Raw genomic sequence first — 17404 nt, 5'->3', positions numbered from 1 at the left:
AATTAGTATAAGGATAAGCAAACTGTACGGGGTATTATAAAAATTCAATAACAATACACAATATATAAATAAAAGAAATATTAAGCATCCCGACCATTAACAAAAACTATATCAAATTTTCATATAAATTTAAAAGTTTTAATCCCTCTGAGCGTAGGATCTTTGTCTGAAATCCGAAAACTTATATATGACTCCAGATACCCGGTTTTAATAGGGGAAAATCCTCCCAAAAAACACACCTTTTGAGGATTTTTTCCGAATCGTCTCGAGCAACATCCTAAATTCGCTCCTGTTTTTAAACCAAATCAATTAATTTTAATGTTATTTTAATTGCTTTTATCAATCACGTTGTACTTCTAATGACTTTTTCGATATCGAATTTGCAACTTGATCGACAATAAATTCCCTACACTATATTACGAATTATTCTCTGATATATTGCATCGATATCTTAGATATATCTTCATATTACTTTTTCTCTAATATCTCACGGTTATCTCGGATCGTTTCACTAGATTTCGGTATTTTCAATTTGGTTTTCTATAGGTTTCTAATCATTGTTCGACCTTAATATACTGTAAGAAATTGGTATTATTTTCGTCTCAGGATTCATATTTCTAATCAATATAGGTCATCGCGTTCAACAATGTAAGGTGTCGTTCTAAATGTCACCCTTGTCTGAAATATCTCTGGAAGATTCGGCAGATTTTTAATTTATTAAAAAAAAATTCTTGTTTAAGATTTTTATCGGCTTATAAATTTTTATTCGTTGAAAATAAACGATAGTCGTTATCATTCGACACCCTAGAAAAAACTATGGGGGGTTCACATTCCCTATCATCCACCCCTCTTAAGTGTTTTACAATTTCATTACCGTAAATACTTGGCTCAATAAATCTACAAAGACCATTGTTTTTATCACTCTCCCCCCAATCCAACTTCATTAATTCCTCTTCTACACAAAAGCTTCGGTAACACGAGCACACGTAGAAGTATTATATATATTTTATATGATATTAATAAATTATCTTATAGGCCTGTAAAACAATTGAATCGATTAGATTTGTTTTCTGTGAAACTCGGATAAGAAAAAGAATAATTGTCATAAAAAAAAAAGATTGAGTGAATAAACAGAAAAATTCGGAAGAAATGGATCGAATACAACTTATTTTAGATGCTTTTTTCGGATATTTTCAATTGGTATTTGCTCATAAATCATTCTGAAAATGTTTAAAAATATTTTGATCTACCTGAGGTCATTTGGAAAAAATTTCTCTTGAATATAATTTAAAAAATAAGCTCAGATCACACTACGAATACTGAGAATCTGTGGAGGATCCGGAAGAACTCAAAGGGGGGGAGAGAACCAACTCAAAAATTAAAGATATTTAAATGATTCAAAGAAAGTTTTGAAGGTCAAACAAATAAATTTTTATTTTTTTTTGTCTGTCTATGGAGAGGATTTAAGCCTCTGTAGCCCCCATGGATAGCCCCTCTCCTGGACTCGCCCTTGCAAAGAATGATTTTGTATCAAATTTGTTAAGATGAAAAATACACTAAAACCTCTGTTGAAAACAGAAAAATATTTGGTACCGTGTGAATCCGGTTTACACAGGTTGTTTAAACATAAGAATTCTTCTCAGTCTTTATTCAGGTTCCGTTTTTAACAGGTTTCACAGAATTAAAATTTGGTTTTAAAACTTTAAAATTTAAGTTAGACAATTAGAACTTTTACGATGAAGACATTAAACTTTTTTTTCCTTGGCATTTTACAACAAATTTAAGATAAAAACGATATTATTTCTGACTAATTTCCGGTTTAATGTTTTAAATAATTTAATTTTCGTAGTATTAAATCTCCGAATTAGTCATAGAATTTAACATATTGCTTAAACTAAACGATTCCCATTAATTAAACGACTATCTCTATTTAATTTAAACACGAAATGGCCATGTTGTTAACTAGATAGTGACTTCAAACTGTTTTAAAATTAGAGACAATCAGCGTTAGATTAGTTTTAATGCATTTCTTTAAAGTAATATCCATCTCACTGATTGTTTTAACCAACAAAATGGCCTTTATTTTTTTTTTAAGGAGAAGGTTTTAAAATATATTTAAAATTAACGGAAACACATCAAAGTATACGATAGGTTTACGTGTTAAAATATCGTATAACAGCTTTAAAAATTCCATTTTTCTTTCGACATTATTGCTTGTTAAAACTGATCTAAAGTATTAACAAAACTGCTTTGGTATCAATGGGGGGGGACCATAAACACCTTCCTGGATAGACACATGATAATTAGATCAAATGATTAATGTAATTTGTGTATTAATGAACATATTGGAAATTATAATATGCTCATTTATATACTAAATTACATTACAATTATTCGGAATGTAATCTAGAATAGAAAACACTAAATTTATGATTCGTATAAGCATTTGTGTAGTTATAATTCGAAAATATTGTGAAATTTGAATTGATTTTAGAGACATTTATTATTTCTTTTGAATATTTTTCGGTTACTGTGAGTTAAAACTGGTTCTGTCGTCACTGGAAAATACACCAGAAATAGAAAACAGAAACGGAAAAGTGATGTCACTTCCTGTTCAGAAGTTTCCGTTTACCAAAATCCGGTCGGAAAATACTTCAACTTTTCTGTTTCCGTTAGATCTTCCGTCCTTGTTTTGACCAATAGAAAAACACAACGGTTGTAGAATTGATTCTGATATGTGACCTTTATACCCTCGACTACGGGTCACTTTTATGCAATATTATATTCTATAATCTACTTGTGAAAACCCCTAAAGATTATTTGGAAATGCTCACGCCTAAGGTACAAATTTTATCTCCCTCCCCAAAAGAAATTCGGATTCTGATTCCTAAACGTAAAGCAAAGTGTCACCTGATGTCTAAACTGTCTAGAACAAGTCTGAATTTTCAAAAAGCTTTCTATCTCAGGAATAGAAACAAATGTAATGCGTTACGTGACGGGGAAACTAAAGTTTCGCGCTATCTATCTCCCACTATGAGTTATTACGTGACAGAAGTCAAACATTTGTCGAGAAAAAATCAAATAAATAAGGTCAAATGGTAACTTTTATTGATTTTGTTTTTGATATTTTAGATTCTGTATCTTGATCATTTGTATCTTGATCATTTGTATCTTGATTATTTGTATCTTGATCATTTGTATCTTGATCATTTGTATCTTGATCATTTGTGTCTTGAGCATTTGTATCTTGATCATTTATATCTTGATCATTTGTGTCTTGATCATTTAGATCTTGATTATTTGTGTCTTGATCATTTGTATCTTGAGTATTTGTATCTTGATCATTTGAATAATCATTGAAGAATTCCCGAGTACTTGAGTGTATGCTTTCGAGCATGATATTTAATGTTGTCAAGTCGGACAGACACACATAAACATATCGACTTTATATATTATTTTATTTTATGTTAGAACTAGTTTCCTCTGTATATAATAAAAGATATTCGATAATACTACTGTTGGCACGATATATCTCTTTTTTAAATATCAAGACATCATACAGAGTTTATTCTTTGTGTGTATAGGCTACTGTACGAAGTGTTCAGAGTACATTTGCTTCTAAAATCATTTTTTATTTACAGCTTATGTCCGTCATTTTTCAATATTTTCAAGTACAAAAATAGAAAGTTATTCTTCACGATTTTATGGAATGACGATTGAAGGTATGCAGGGTCAATGTTTTTTTTTTCTATTGTTTAAAAGCTTCTGGCAACAATTTTGAATTTTGTGGGGAGAAAAAAAAAAGCTTTCTGTTTTTGGGATAGAAATAAATGTAACACATTACGTGACGGGAAACCGATGTTAGGAAACAAAAATCAAGATAACTGAGGTTAGGAAATAGAGGAAATGCAGGAAATGCAAAGCCCGTACATTTTCATTGTTAAAGAAAACCATAAAACAGTTGCATAAACAATTTCAATTATGATGTGAATTTTAAATTGAGATTTGTTTACGTAATCCGTTTTATGTCTTTGATAACAATTATAATGTGGGCCTGCAGGCTGTACACGCTTACGTCCGTCACACCGAATTTACACGCCATTGTTAGATTATGGTATTGATTAATAATACAAAATATTGTGTGTTTCCTTGTATCATACTTGGAATTACCATTACTTTAGTATATATATATATATATAAATTCTAACTTAGAGCAGTATAAACCTTGAAAAGCTCTTAAAATACTTGTATAATTAAGTATAAGTTAGAAGTAAAATACTTTATGTGAAGGTTATTTCGTTATATCAAACGTTTAAGCGGTTTAAAGTATAAAAAAAATTCTAATTTCAGTTTTATGATAGAATTATTTAAAGTTAGTCACAATAAATTCAATTATTATTTATTTCGAATTATTTTATACAAAGAAAAATTCAATTATTTTAATTGTTTCTTCTTATTCCAACTTTTGATCTAGTATAAAGTTATCGAAGTAATGTAAAATATAAATGTCAAGTTCTATATAAAAGAGAATATAAATTTTAATACACTTAATTAGAAAATCCCACATTTTAAAGTTATTTATTTTAAATTTAAATTTACATAAACGAGTTTCGAGTGTAATTTAAATCCACTCTTACACTTACAATCATAGAAAAGAAAGGAAAAAAGAAATTTAATGGTCTGTCTTATGAAATTTGTCGTTTAAATTTTTAATATACGGAGAAACCTGTTCAAAACGAACGTGAATAAAACGAATTTTTTTTTTAAACAGAGAGAATTTTGATGTTTAAAAAGAAACCTGTTGAAAACGGACACCTTCCAAACCGAAAAAAGTACAATAAAACCTGTGTAAAAACCGAATATTTTTCCGTTTTAGACAGGTTTTTTACTATAGTATATTTCTAAATATACTATACTAAAAAACCTGTCTAAAACGACTGTCTATAACTCATCCACGATCCAAAATTAAGTTACTAAGAATTCTTGGACAGTTCGAAGTGAATCTTTGAATCGTCAAGGGAAAACAAAGTTAGGATCACGTCCACCCATTATTATTATTATTTTTTTAGTTATAAAAAAGAAAAATGTAGGATACAACCGGGAATTGAACCTTGACTTCCAGGAGTAAATACTGCTCCGAAACTTAAAGGATCAATTCTCTTTCACGTCCTTTATTTCAAAATAAAAGAAGCGTAACAGATGTGATCCTTTAAGTTTATATCCGTTCTAGTAAATGTTATATGATCTACTATAGTGGAGGAAGAAAAAAATAGACAAACACAATTGATTTAACGATCGGATAAAATAAAATAAAACTCCTATAAACGTGAAACGACTAAAAACTGATTATCACTACGAGGATAATTCCATAATGATAATATGATTATTTAAAGGTAATTATCCCATTTGTAATTCTGATTAATGCATTAAAATACTTTTAAATAATGTCTTTTCTTTTTATCATTTAAATGGTTAAATTATTTGTGTGGCGTTAAATTATTAAACAATAATAAGATCTTTGGAAGAGATCACTTAAAACTTTTACCATTATTTATTAATTCGGATAAACAATATAAGTTTATTTATTAATAGCATTTTCTGGTTTCTTTTAATCAATTAATGGGCTGAGATTTCACAATTTAACTTTTGTTTCTTATTGTTAAAAACTTCGTTTTTTTATATTCCAATTGAATAAATGAATTCATTCAACACTTTAAATGAATAAAATGAATTTAAAGCCCACAGGATAAAGTTTTTCTCTTTAAGAATTGGTTTCTCAATGTGAAAACTTGAGAATTCTTCGAGAAGTATTTATCTATTTATCGACAGAATTTGTGAATTCTGAACATTTAACCTGTCTAAAACGGAACCAGAAAAAATATCCGGCTTACACAGGTTTTTATCTGTATTGAATTATCTATTGTAGTAATTAGATTCTTGTACTTGTTACGCTAATTTGTTCTGCAAGTTGATTTATTTTCACATGAAATAACAATGTTTGTTATTTATGTAAATTGTTATAATAAAGGAAATTTAATAAACTCTTGATTTGTTTCATTTATTTGTTCTTTCGTAACATTTAAAGAGCATTGTCAAAATAAAGATAAACAAGATTTTCTTGACAAATTTCCATTGTATTATTTATAAATGTTATTCAAATCTACCCCTTTAATTGAGTTACGAATAACAATCTGATATTCTTACTAATGACTTTAAATGTTAAACAGGAATTTACATCAATTTTAGTACGAAAATAGAACGAAAGATAAGCACTAAATGGCTAGAGATTACAGAGAAAGAGAGAGAGAGGGGGGGAGACATATGAAACCATTTTAAACTACTAAAAATTGATAAAAAAAAAAAGAAACAATAATCATTTCACATTACAGTGAAACCTGTTTAAAACGGAACCTTAATTAGAAACCTGCTTAATCAGGAATTCTTCGAAACTCTACGACTTTCTGTGTTAAAATCTCTTGTGAGTAAATTAAAAATATAATTAAAAATTAAAAATTTAGTGTCGTATACAAAGCTGTCATTGATACAACAATTTAATAATAAAATTCTGTGGATATTTTAATGTAATTTTTAAATTTTATTTTAATTTAATTGGTTGCTTTGGCATATATTAAACAAAGCTGGGTTAAACTTGCTTTTAGAAAGTTGACACGTACTTAAAGGTTAAAACATACGAAGAGATTAAGTAGCGTAGTGACATCAGAAAATAAAATGGTGCTAGTGGGACCACCCCCGAAATATTTATTAAAATGCATTGGCCTCAACGTATCTTAATTAGAAGTGGATGAAATTTGAGTCGCAAGATACAAAGAAAGTTAAATAAAAACATTTAAAAATGTACTGTATTATTGAAAGATCAGTTTTTTTTAAGAAATAACACACGAAAACCTCTTGAAAAAATGAATTGTTTATGCCATAAAATAAATTTTTAACTGTTTACTTAACAATATAAAAACACTTTACGGTTGGTTTGTTTACGATTTTTAAATTAATTTATGGTATTTACGACAATTATCACTTAAAAAATAAACTTAGAAGTATTTTTGGGAGTCGTATTCCTTTGTTATATGATTCCCAAACAGTTTCCAAATGTATTTTTTATGAACTCATCTCTACGATTGAATATTGCATTTATTTTTTCAATTGATACTTCAAGACACAATCATCGAAAGCACGTTTGAAGTGTTCATTTTGAGCAAAACTTTCATTTAGTTCTCATTTTATCAGCTTGGTACAAGTACGATTACCATGATTAAACAATATTATATTGAATGGTATCATCACTTAAATTCTAAAAAAACTGTTTCTTCAGCTTATATTCATTTAATTGCGATGAGATAAACAAAAAGAAACACAGTTTAAATGGTATCTATAATACAAATTACTCTTAAAACTTTTAAAATGAATTAATCTACTATTCAACAATAAAGATGTTATCAGAGCTTGTCAAACCTGTCCAAAAAGGAAACCTGCGAGTCCGGTTTACACAAGTTTTACTGAAAGATATTCATTAATAGAATGTTTTTTCAATATTATTACGTGTTAAATTTTTTATTTTTCTGTTTTTTTTTTAATCTAAAATAACTAAAACATCAAGGGAAGACAGATTCATTTATCATTGTACAGTACATCTTATCGACCTCAGAAGTTATCTCCCGACTAGAAACTTTAAAAATTATTCTAGTCTATCGATCTATTAGCATCAGATAACGTTCAATTTTCCCGTAAACAATAGAAAATAATTTTTCAAAAGACTTTTATTAGTTTTATATTGGGGAAGAAGGGGGTAATCACACACCCTCACGTTACTACAGTGCGTTAATCTCATTTATCTGATTTATTTTTAAATTTTTTCCTTATTAAACCCTAATAATATTAAAATTTATAGTTTCTTCTTGAAGATTTGTATTCTAAAGATAGTAGTCGTTTAATTTCCGAATCATTGTCTTGCCAGTATGTTTAGTCAAGCGTAAAGTTAGTGACTCGTGAACCATGCTTTGTCATAATTTATGAAGACGGCACAAATGTAGTTGACTGCTAATCAGTGTCCATAAATGACACGCAATAATTGATGTTAAAATTTCTATAGAGAAATGTCACCTTTATTGACTGGCATTGAAAAATGGAGAGGAAAAACATATCATTTGTTTTAAATATTTATCATCGCTTCAACGTTTGTAGTTATCTATCAGCTGAAAGTATTTATGAATATATAAGAGAAAGTTTACGAGTTACGCCTATTCAATTTAAACAGGGATTAAATTTTAAATGATTTTTTTTTATATTATTATTAAATTTTTAATAGGAGAAAACACTTGACTATAAATTATCGCCTTTGCGTGATAGTTAATACAACACTAGTGTCGTGTCTATGGGCTATAAATATAAGATTTAAAGTATTTCGGCTTGAATGTTCTTTTTTCTGTGAAGATTGTCATCGATATTCTTAACAAAAAACCGAATTATAAATAAATATTCTACTATATTTCATTTATAATTACAACATGAATAGGAGTCTTACATTAATTTTTCATATGTTTCCAAGCTCGACACTTTCTAAATCAAATTGATTGCTGTCCAGACATTTTTAATTTTTATGCATCAAAGAAACACTGATTGAAAATGGCCTTGATTTAACAAATTGCTGCGATGATTATTATTTTTTTTTCTTTCTTCCTCGCACAATTACAGCTTCAGTAATCGATAAATAGACAAAGGATATTGATGAAACAGTCCTTAAATAACTCTTGCCTATTGATTTTCGTTAATCCTGTCGGAAACAACTGAGTATTGGTTGATGACAATATCTCTCTTCTTAATCTACTAATCAGAATACGTGCCATTAAGCCAAGTTTCGAAATGTGGTCCCAGCTTATATTATAGCTTCATGGGATCCAGGCGAATTTCAATTTGGGGGGGTTCAAGTACAGTGTTGACTTCAGAATTTTTGGGGAGAAATATATTTTTATAAAAGGGCACTAGATAAATTCGATAAGTACTAAGTAGCAAATCACTAATATATAAATTTGATAGCCATTAATCAAATAAAACTTAAGAAATCGACTTATATACGGTTGTAACCATTCATTTCTTCTAAATTATAGACGGTTTGCGAAACAATTTATTCAAGAAATTATGGTGTTTTGTTTGTCGCTAATCAATTATATTTTATCTATCTGACAAAATTCTTCTTCTACAATATAAATCACTATGGTTAAATTCTAGATCGTGATTAAATGTTATAAAGTTACAGAATCTAATTTTAAAATAGAGAATTATTATATACAGGTTTATATATTCTACTAAAAGAAAATTTTTATTAAAAGAAAAATATGCGCTTGTTATATGTTAACAATTTTAATTGTTTCAAAGGAAGACTTGGCTTTAAAGTTTATTATAAGAAAAATCGATATTTTAACGTTTTAATTTTCGTAAGAATCTGCTATCGTCTTTCTAACACAAAAACTTTAATGAAGAAGTTTGATTCCTTAATCGCTACAGTAACGAGTTTAATCCTTTCCAATAACTTAATCCTTGAGGAGAATTTAGGGGATGCTCGTGGCTCTACCGCATCCCCTTTCTAGGGATTTTTCCCGATTAAAGCGGGTACCTCGAATGGAAAAAAAATTTGTATGGCATATTGTTTCCTTCCTGCATCCCAGTGGTGTATTATCCTAGTGCAACAAGAGCAATTGCCCGGGGTCCCCTTATCACTGTAGAAATGGCCCTCATTTAGAGTTTCCAAATAAGGGTCTAAATTTAAATTTGAGCCATATCTGAGAACACTAGATTGCCGGTGTAGTGCTGGAGCAACGCAGAAATTAAAACCCTCCAGAAGTCGTGGATACAGGAGGGTTTCTCCGCAAAAAATACCCCCGGAGAGAACTGTCCGAAGTAAATACAGTACGTGGGTCCCTCTCTAGATATCTCTATTAAGTAATCCATAGATAGTATTTTAGTTTAGAGATTCGATTAGATATTGTTTGATCTAGTATGATCGATGCGATCGATATTAAATTCAGCTGTTATTGAACCTTGACTTGTTGCTTCAAAACAGATGATGTCTTTATTAATTTACTGAATGATTTAACAGCCATATTGATTGATGAAGGACGGATAGAATTGCTGAGAATAAATCAACCTGTTGGTTTCCGATGATAAGATTTAAATTATAATTTATCGGATTAATCAAATTTATAGATTTCTATAAAGGATTTCTTCCCTGTCATCGTCAGAAAGATAATAATAATTATACAAGAATAAAATCCAAATTTTGCTTTAATTAAAATAATAATAATAATAATAATGACAATTCATAATTACAGCTGGGAAATATTGTGTTTATGTACTTTTATTATCTAATATTATAATGATTTTATCGATAGTTTAATTATATTTTCGATAGATAATATTTACTTATCTCTTCTGTCCATACTTGTTTGTCAAACGTCATAGAGAATAGAGAATTGGTACAAAATTATGTCGAATCAGATTTGTTTTAACTTAATTCAAAGTTTGGCCAATGACTTTAAAGTACAAGTCAACCCCCCTATAATATTGTTGATAATTCCGTTTTATATGAATTCCATGTTGTATGAGTTACTTAGATTTTACAAATACGTGTGCCAGGCTGTGAACAGCTCACGTATTTGTAAAATCTAAATGACTCGTACAACATGGAATTCATATAAAACGGAATTATCAACAGTGTTATAGGGGGGTTGACTGGGTACAGTAAAACCTGTGTAAACCGGATGGCTCGGTACCGGTTTAGAACTCTTCCGTTTTAAACAGGTATTTTTTTTTGTACACAAAAGAAGAATTTTTTTCCGTTTCGGCAGGTTTCCGCTTTAAACAGGTTTAATTAAGTTAACATTATTAAAAAATAATTTATTAAATTCGAGTTATTATTTTCTAAACTTTTTTTTTCTAAATTCTTTTCTAAAGTTTATAAATAGATAAATCAACTTCGCTTCTTCTTTTTTTTAACGGTAGAAATTTATTATTTTCTCATTAAAAGAAAAAAATTTAAGAGAAATTGAGCGTAGAAAAATTTCATAATCTTCTTCCGGAGATGAAGAATGTGTAAGGTAAAACCAATATTAATTAACAAAGAGTAGGAATTCTTATATAAATATATAAAAGTGATTAAACTTATTAATACTACAGTAAAACCTGTGTAAGTGGGAATGAAATATTTCCGTTTTAAACAGGTTTAACTGTAATTTAAACACGTAATCGAAAGTTATAAGTCATTCCCGAAGACAAGGCAAAGATTGATGTTCTTTTTAAACCTTCTAGACAGTTGTTAATGCTAAACTTTTGTAAGGCTCAACTTTTATTTGTATATTACATTGTTATTTTTAATATTATTTCTTTTTTAAATCTCCTATTTCACCCTGCAGGGATTTATAGATAAATTTCTGAGTAGATTACTTCAATTGAATATAATAACATTACTTAAGTTACTGTCTCCCTCTTTACACAAGAAAAAAATAGATTAAGGTTTGACTGTTAAATGATTGATGATCTCTTAATTATGTTTTTTAGCAATTGCACCTGTTGGGATATATATCATTAGAATAGTTTTAAAACATTCTAAATATAGAATAATTAAAGATATGATCTAGAAGTAAATTATAAAAAAAAAATAAATTAGATTATTTATTATTGTTCTTGTAAAGTATCTATTTTTAAATAAAATTATAAATATAATATAAGTTGACCCCTCTATAACACTGTTGATTTTTCCGTTTTATATGAATTCCATGTTGTACGAGTCACTTAGATTTTATAAATACGTGTGCCGGGCTGTGAACGGCTCACGTATTTATAAAATATAAGTGACTCGTACAACATGGAATTCATATAAAACGGGGGGTCGACTGTATAATAAACACAAGTCAATAATACAATACTTCGACACACTACAAATTATTTTCGAAAAGAAAGTAAGAAAAGGAGCTATTAAGTAGATTTTTTTATTCTTTATATGATCATGACTGATAGAAAATTGAATATTTACTTGATTTAACTGAATATTTATGACGTAGAATAACCTATTTTCACTGACGGAAGTAATGTAAAAGACTTCATCTAAATTTGATCTTGTATGTATTTTACTTCTTGTTTTGTATGTGAAATTCAAATGCCAGCTTTTAAATTTCCGGATCACTTTCAACATCGTATATATTTTTCTACTCTAAAGTTTCTTAAATAATTAAAATTTTAAATTTACACAATTTAAAAGAGAGAGAGAGAGAAAAAAAGGGAATAAAATGGGGGGGTCGAACCGAAACGTTTATAGAAAATAGGAAAATTCCAAATGGCTTTTTACTTATTGTTTTCATTTTTGGTCTGTGTACTTGACAAGTCGTTTCTACATCAAGATTGATCACGTTTATTCGATAAATAGATTCATAAAAAAAGAGATTTCTGAATAATCTTCTTCGTAAATCCCATTAAAATTAACGATTTACAACTCGTAAATTATATCTAATAAATATTAACAAAATTTCCTGTGTTAAATATCATATTTATTAATAGTTTATTGATACATTTATAGTATTTAGTATTTAAAGTATTTATTTATTTCCTTGTTATTATTAAATTGTCATCATTTATCATCTTATTTTGACAGAAGAATTGGATAATTGACATCGTCTCTTTATAATTCAAGTCGCGTATACCACTGGAATAATCTAGTTTTTCTACAATACAATTTTAGTCCCTTATTTTATGGTAAATTTACTGAAAATTAGAGTTATTTACGAATTTATAACAGTGCAAGGGCAGATACAGAAGAATCCAAAGGGGGGGAGAGATAGCTGAAATGTTTGTAGTGTATGTTAATGAGGGGGGAGGGTTTAATCTCTCGGTATATCCGCTTACATTTATAGGTATATAAATATATTTAAACTAAAGCACATTTTAAATTAATGCTCTTGCTAAATAGGTTAAAAAAATATCGTAGACAATTGAATGCAGACGAGGTTTATAAAATATGAATAGCGTACTTATTAAAATTTATAAAGGAAAGCATTTTATGTGTTAATTTACTATTCTACATTCATTAAAAATAAGCTGTCAACTTTTATTTGTATATTTGTACGTCAGAGCAGTGAACTGTTTTGATCTCAAATATTTACTTCGGCCGTGAATTGTATAACACTTGGAAAACAAGCGAGGTTGTGTTATTATATTATTATTATTTTTATTTTATTTATTTTTTCTATTCAATAGCAAAGAAAATAAATTCATTCGCTAGACATCAATGGAACAACAGATTGAATGCAAAGCAATAACAAGCAATTTTTGCATTCTTTCACATGACAAGTGCAGGTGACTCATTTTCTCGTATTCTCCATTATTATTTAAAAACTTCTGTCTTTAGAAATAGATTTCTAATAAGGTAGAAAAGGAAAACGATTAAGTTGAAACGAAGATATTTTTCTCTTTTATTCACAATATAATTCATTTCTTCTGATTTCTTCCAAATTCAATTCGTTCTGTCTCCTTTTTTCTCTATTAAGCTCGAGTCTCATCAACTCCCTAAAGAATTTACTGCTAATCTCTTTCCTAACTGCTTCTTAGACATGTTTGTATTAATTTCGTGTGTTTCTTACCATAATTCTGATCGAAATATCTTACTTCCTCCATAATTCAAGTTACGTTTTTTTTTTAAAAAAAAATATACGTAACTTTATAATTATTCTAAATATTTAATAAATAATAAATTTATAGTAGAAAAAATATTTTAAATCTCGAATATTTCTTTCGTCTCCTCGAATATCAAATCTAGTCACTCCGAGCACCGGGTATGCCCTATTGACACACCATTATAAACACAGACTTCAGGTTTGTCAGTCATGTCGTAAATGTGATATAGGACTTGAAGGAAGGAGATAAACAGCAGTCGAATCCACCATATTCCTCTGTTTCACCACATTTGTTCCTTATATTATTATATTCTCCCTTCACCACTTTGATGTTTACAGAGGGTATAGAACTCGACTATATGAAAATACAGTCGGGTATCTACATGTTTAAAATCCAAAAAAAAGGAGAAAAATCAAGAAAAATATTTATAAAAATTTCCTTTTTCTTGCTAACAAAATGTATTTTGTTGATAATTGTTCTATTTATTTTAGCATTTTCTAACACAGATAGGCTGATATTGCCCGCAGTCATACTAAAATAAACATAATTAATACTACGGAAAAATTAATTAATGAACAACAATAAGGTATAATTTTTATCATTAAAGAAATATTTCTCTCATTTTTTTAAAAAAATAAATCAAAATTCCAATACGAAGAAAACAAACCGAAGGAATGTCGTCAATAACAATCTGTTCAGTATAAAACTAGAACCAAGAAAATCAATAAATTGTTGATATTCGATTAGAGTTAAGATGATAAAATTTCCAAAATTAGAACAAAATAACAACCTACCTGTTATCTATATACATAAAAGTCAAACTATATATGTGTTAGACAAAGGAAAGATTCTATACCATTCAACATATAAGCTCTAAATTTATCCTAGAAAAAAATACTGCGAGGGTTTCCACCCCTAAAACACATCCCCTATTAAGTGTATTGTAGTTTCATTAGTGTAAGTACTTAATCAAATATACAGTATTGTTACTAAGACTTTTGTTTTTTTTTATCACTCTCACCAATTCCACCCCCTTCAAAACACTTAGTAACACACAGCAAATGTAATATAAATCGTTGCATCCATTTAAAATCAATGTGAGATTTTCGAGAAAAACTTCACGTTTTCTCATTTATGACAATATCTAATGAAGAAATCTCATACATATTCGGGTAACAGCTTGTCTCTCGTTAAATAACAAGCAGTTTCCTTTTCTAAATTAATATATTCTCTTATATAAATGACTTAATTGATTTACTTTAATTTCCATATTATAATTATAACGATATATCGATTTGAAATTATCCATTAAAGTGATTTAAATCAGCGACGTTTCATGGAATATATATTTATGCCATAAATAAAATAAGAAGAAATTTTATTTATCTTTTCATTTATTATATATTTTTCTTTCTTTCTTACAAATCTTTCTATCCTTTCGCTATTGACATTCTGATTAAATTCCGACTCGATCGTTGTAAATGATTTATCAAACTTTGAACTTTGTACGATGATTTTTCTTAATATTTCACTCGTCTTTTCTTCTTCTACATAATATTACTTTAAAGATATAAATTTTTATTATATAATACACTAAATTTATTGTTGTTAAAACTCAAATATCGCACTGTTATCGTTAACAGTTTATCAATGTGCCACGTAAGTTTAGGATATTTTCTGTCGTAGATTTACTTACTTTTCGAAGTATTTATACACGAAAATTTTATATAATATTTTTTAAAAAAAGGTTTCTAGTGAATAAAATACCAATTTTTATTTCCTTTTTCATTACTTACCGTTATCAGATTTTTGGCTTTTAAAGTTACATTCTTTGATATTTTCCGAATGGATAAATCTTCAAAGATAAACACAATATTCGACTTAATACAGTAAAACCTGTATAAACTGATCCAGTTTCCGTTTCAAAAGGGTTTTTTTTTTAAATATTTAACACAGAAAATCGCTTCTTTCCAAGGAATTTTGTAGTATGAAGGTTCAGTTCTAAATAGGTTTTACTGTAATAATAATAACAATAAATCGATCTTCGATTACGATATTAATACATTAACAGTGTGAAATTTAATACCTGACGTTAAGAATATTGCATTTTATTATTATTTTTTTTCTTATTTTAGAAATAATTCTATTTCTAAATAATTCATAAGTTGTACTTACAAAGTTATTTGGATGCTTTACACAAATAAACAGGAAAAAAAATCAAGAAAAGACCAAAAAAAATAAAGAAGTTTGACATTATTACGAATGACAAAACCGAGTTAACGACTATAAAATTCATGAGAAATCCCTTTCATTGTTACGAATGACAAAACAGAGTAACGAACTCTTCTACGTTTTTTGAAATTTCTACTGGAAACTTTCACGAAATAATTTATTTTTACGTAAAATATAATTTAAAAAAAGTAAAAGGGAAGGGAAAAAATAATATATATGTATATATATTTTTTGAATACTCACGTACGAACAAGTTACCCACTAAAGTAGCGGGCAGACAGACCAGAATGACCAATATATCAGCTAAGGCTAGATTGACGATGAAGTAGTTGGTGACAGTTCTCATTCGGGGTGATCGAACTACAACAGCAACGACGAAACTGTTCCCAAATAATCCTAAAACGAATACTACAGAATAAGCGATGCAAAGTACAGTAGAAACTTCGATCCTGTGTCTCATCCACATATCCATCGAAAGGATATCATCCTCCGAAGAAACATTTGTTATATTATTATTTTCCGACACGTTATATATCAACGTAGTGAATTCCATGTATATATATATATATATATATATATTCTATATTATATCATAATCACTATTGTTAGAATAGTTTGATCCCTTTTTAGTTTCGGAGTTGGAATGAAAGAGGACCGATTCCACTTGAGTATTTCTACACAAATGACGTCGATACATTCTACCAGGTGGTGCTAGAGCTCGGAAAGTTTGCCATTGGACGGTATTCTAGTACGTCACCGCGTAATTCGTTTTTTAAAAAATGACACGGGACACAGAAATAATTGTAAAATACACAATGCTTTCGATACGCAACAATAGTGATTTGAATATTTCATTAAACGTTTTTTTTTTTTTCAAATATGTCGCACGATCGATGTTTGTTTCGTATCAAAGTTAGTTTGACAGTTTCCAGCAAGTGTTCTATACAGCTGTCAACAGTGACGCATCAGCACATTTGCTTTCTATAATAAAAGAATCCGTATTCGTTATTTCTAACTCAATTTACTTCGAAAATTAATACATTAAATTACGTCCTCCCCCCTCAATTATTTAAAAGATTATTCTATAAATTCCCTTTAAAAAACATCTCTTACGTTCGAACGAACTGGAATTTTTCTATCGATCAAAAGTAAGTTTTGATGTGTTTTTAGCCCATTGTTTTTTCTTTCTAAATTCGTTTTTATTAAGAATTATTAATTTAAAATTATTCACAATTCACCTCACAAAACATTTTTTTTACTAGTTTCGAATATTATTAAATTACATAAAATACACACATAAGCAGGAGTTTCTAGTGTAGAAGATTTTAGACTATTAGACTATCACGTGATTTAATTGTCACTTTTTTTTTTTACTTTAAATATTTGTAAAACTGAAAACACAAATTTATAATTCCTGGTCGTCATAGAAACGGTAGTAGAGTGAGTAAATAGCAAAGGGGAGAAGAATTTCTGCAACTTAAACTCGACATCTAAG

At 28.4% G+C, this 17404-nt stretch overlaps 1 protein-coding gene across 1 annotated transcript in view; it reads right to left on the bottom strand.

The window, feature by feature from the left end:
- The window catches only part of LOC111629889 (neuropeptide SIFamide receptor-like), a 74449-nt gene extending 57877 nt beyond the window's left edge, over nt 1-16572 (bottom strand). The window contains exon 1 of the mRNA XM_023373816.1: nt 16153-16572. Coding sequence (XP_023229584.1) covers nt 16153-16462 — 310 coding nt within the window. The 5' untranslated portion in view covers nt 16463-16572. The remainder of the gene's footprint in view (nt 1-16152) is intronic.
- Between the last annotated feature and the right edge of the window lie 832 nt (nt 16573-17404).

This window comes from Centruroides sculpturatus, unplaced genomic scaffold, assembly GCF_000671375.1.
Source record: "Centruroides sculpturatus isolate CEXI.00-Female unplaced genomic scaffold, Cexi_2.0 scaffold642, whole genome shotgun sequence".
In the NCBI taxonomy this organism is placed as follows: domain Eukaryota; kingdom Metazoa; phylum Arthropoda; class Arachnida; order Scorpiones; family Buthidae; genus Centruroides; species Centruroides sculpturatus.
This window is presented reverse-complemented; position numbering and strand designations above follow the sequence as displayed.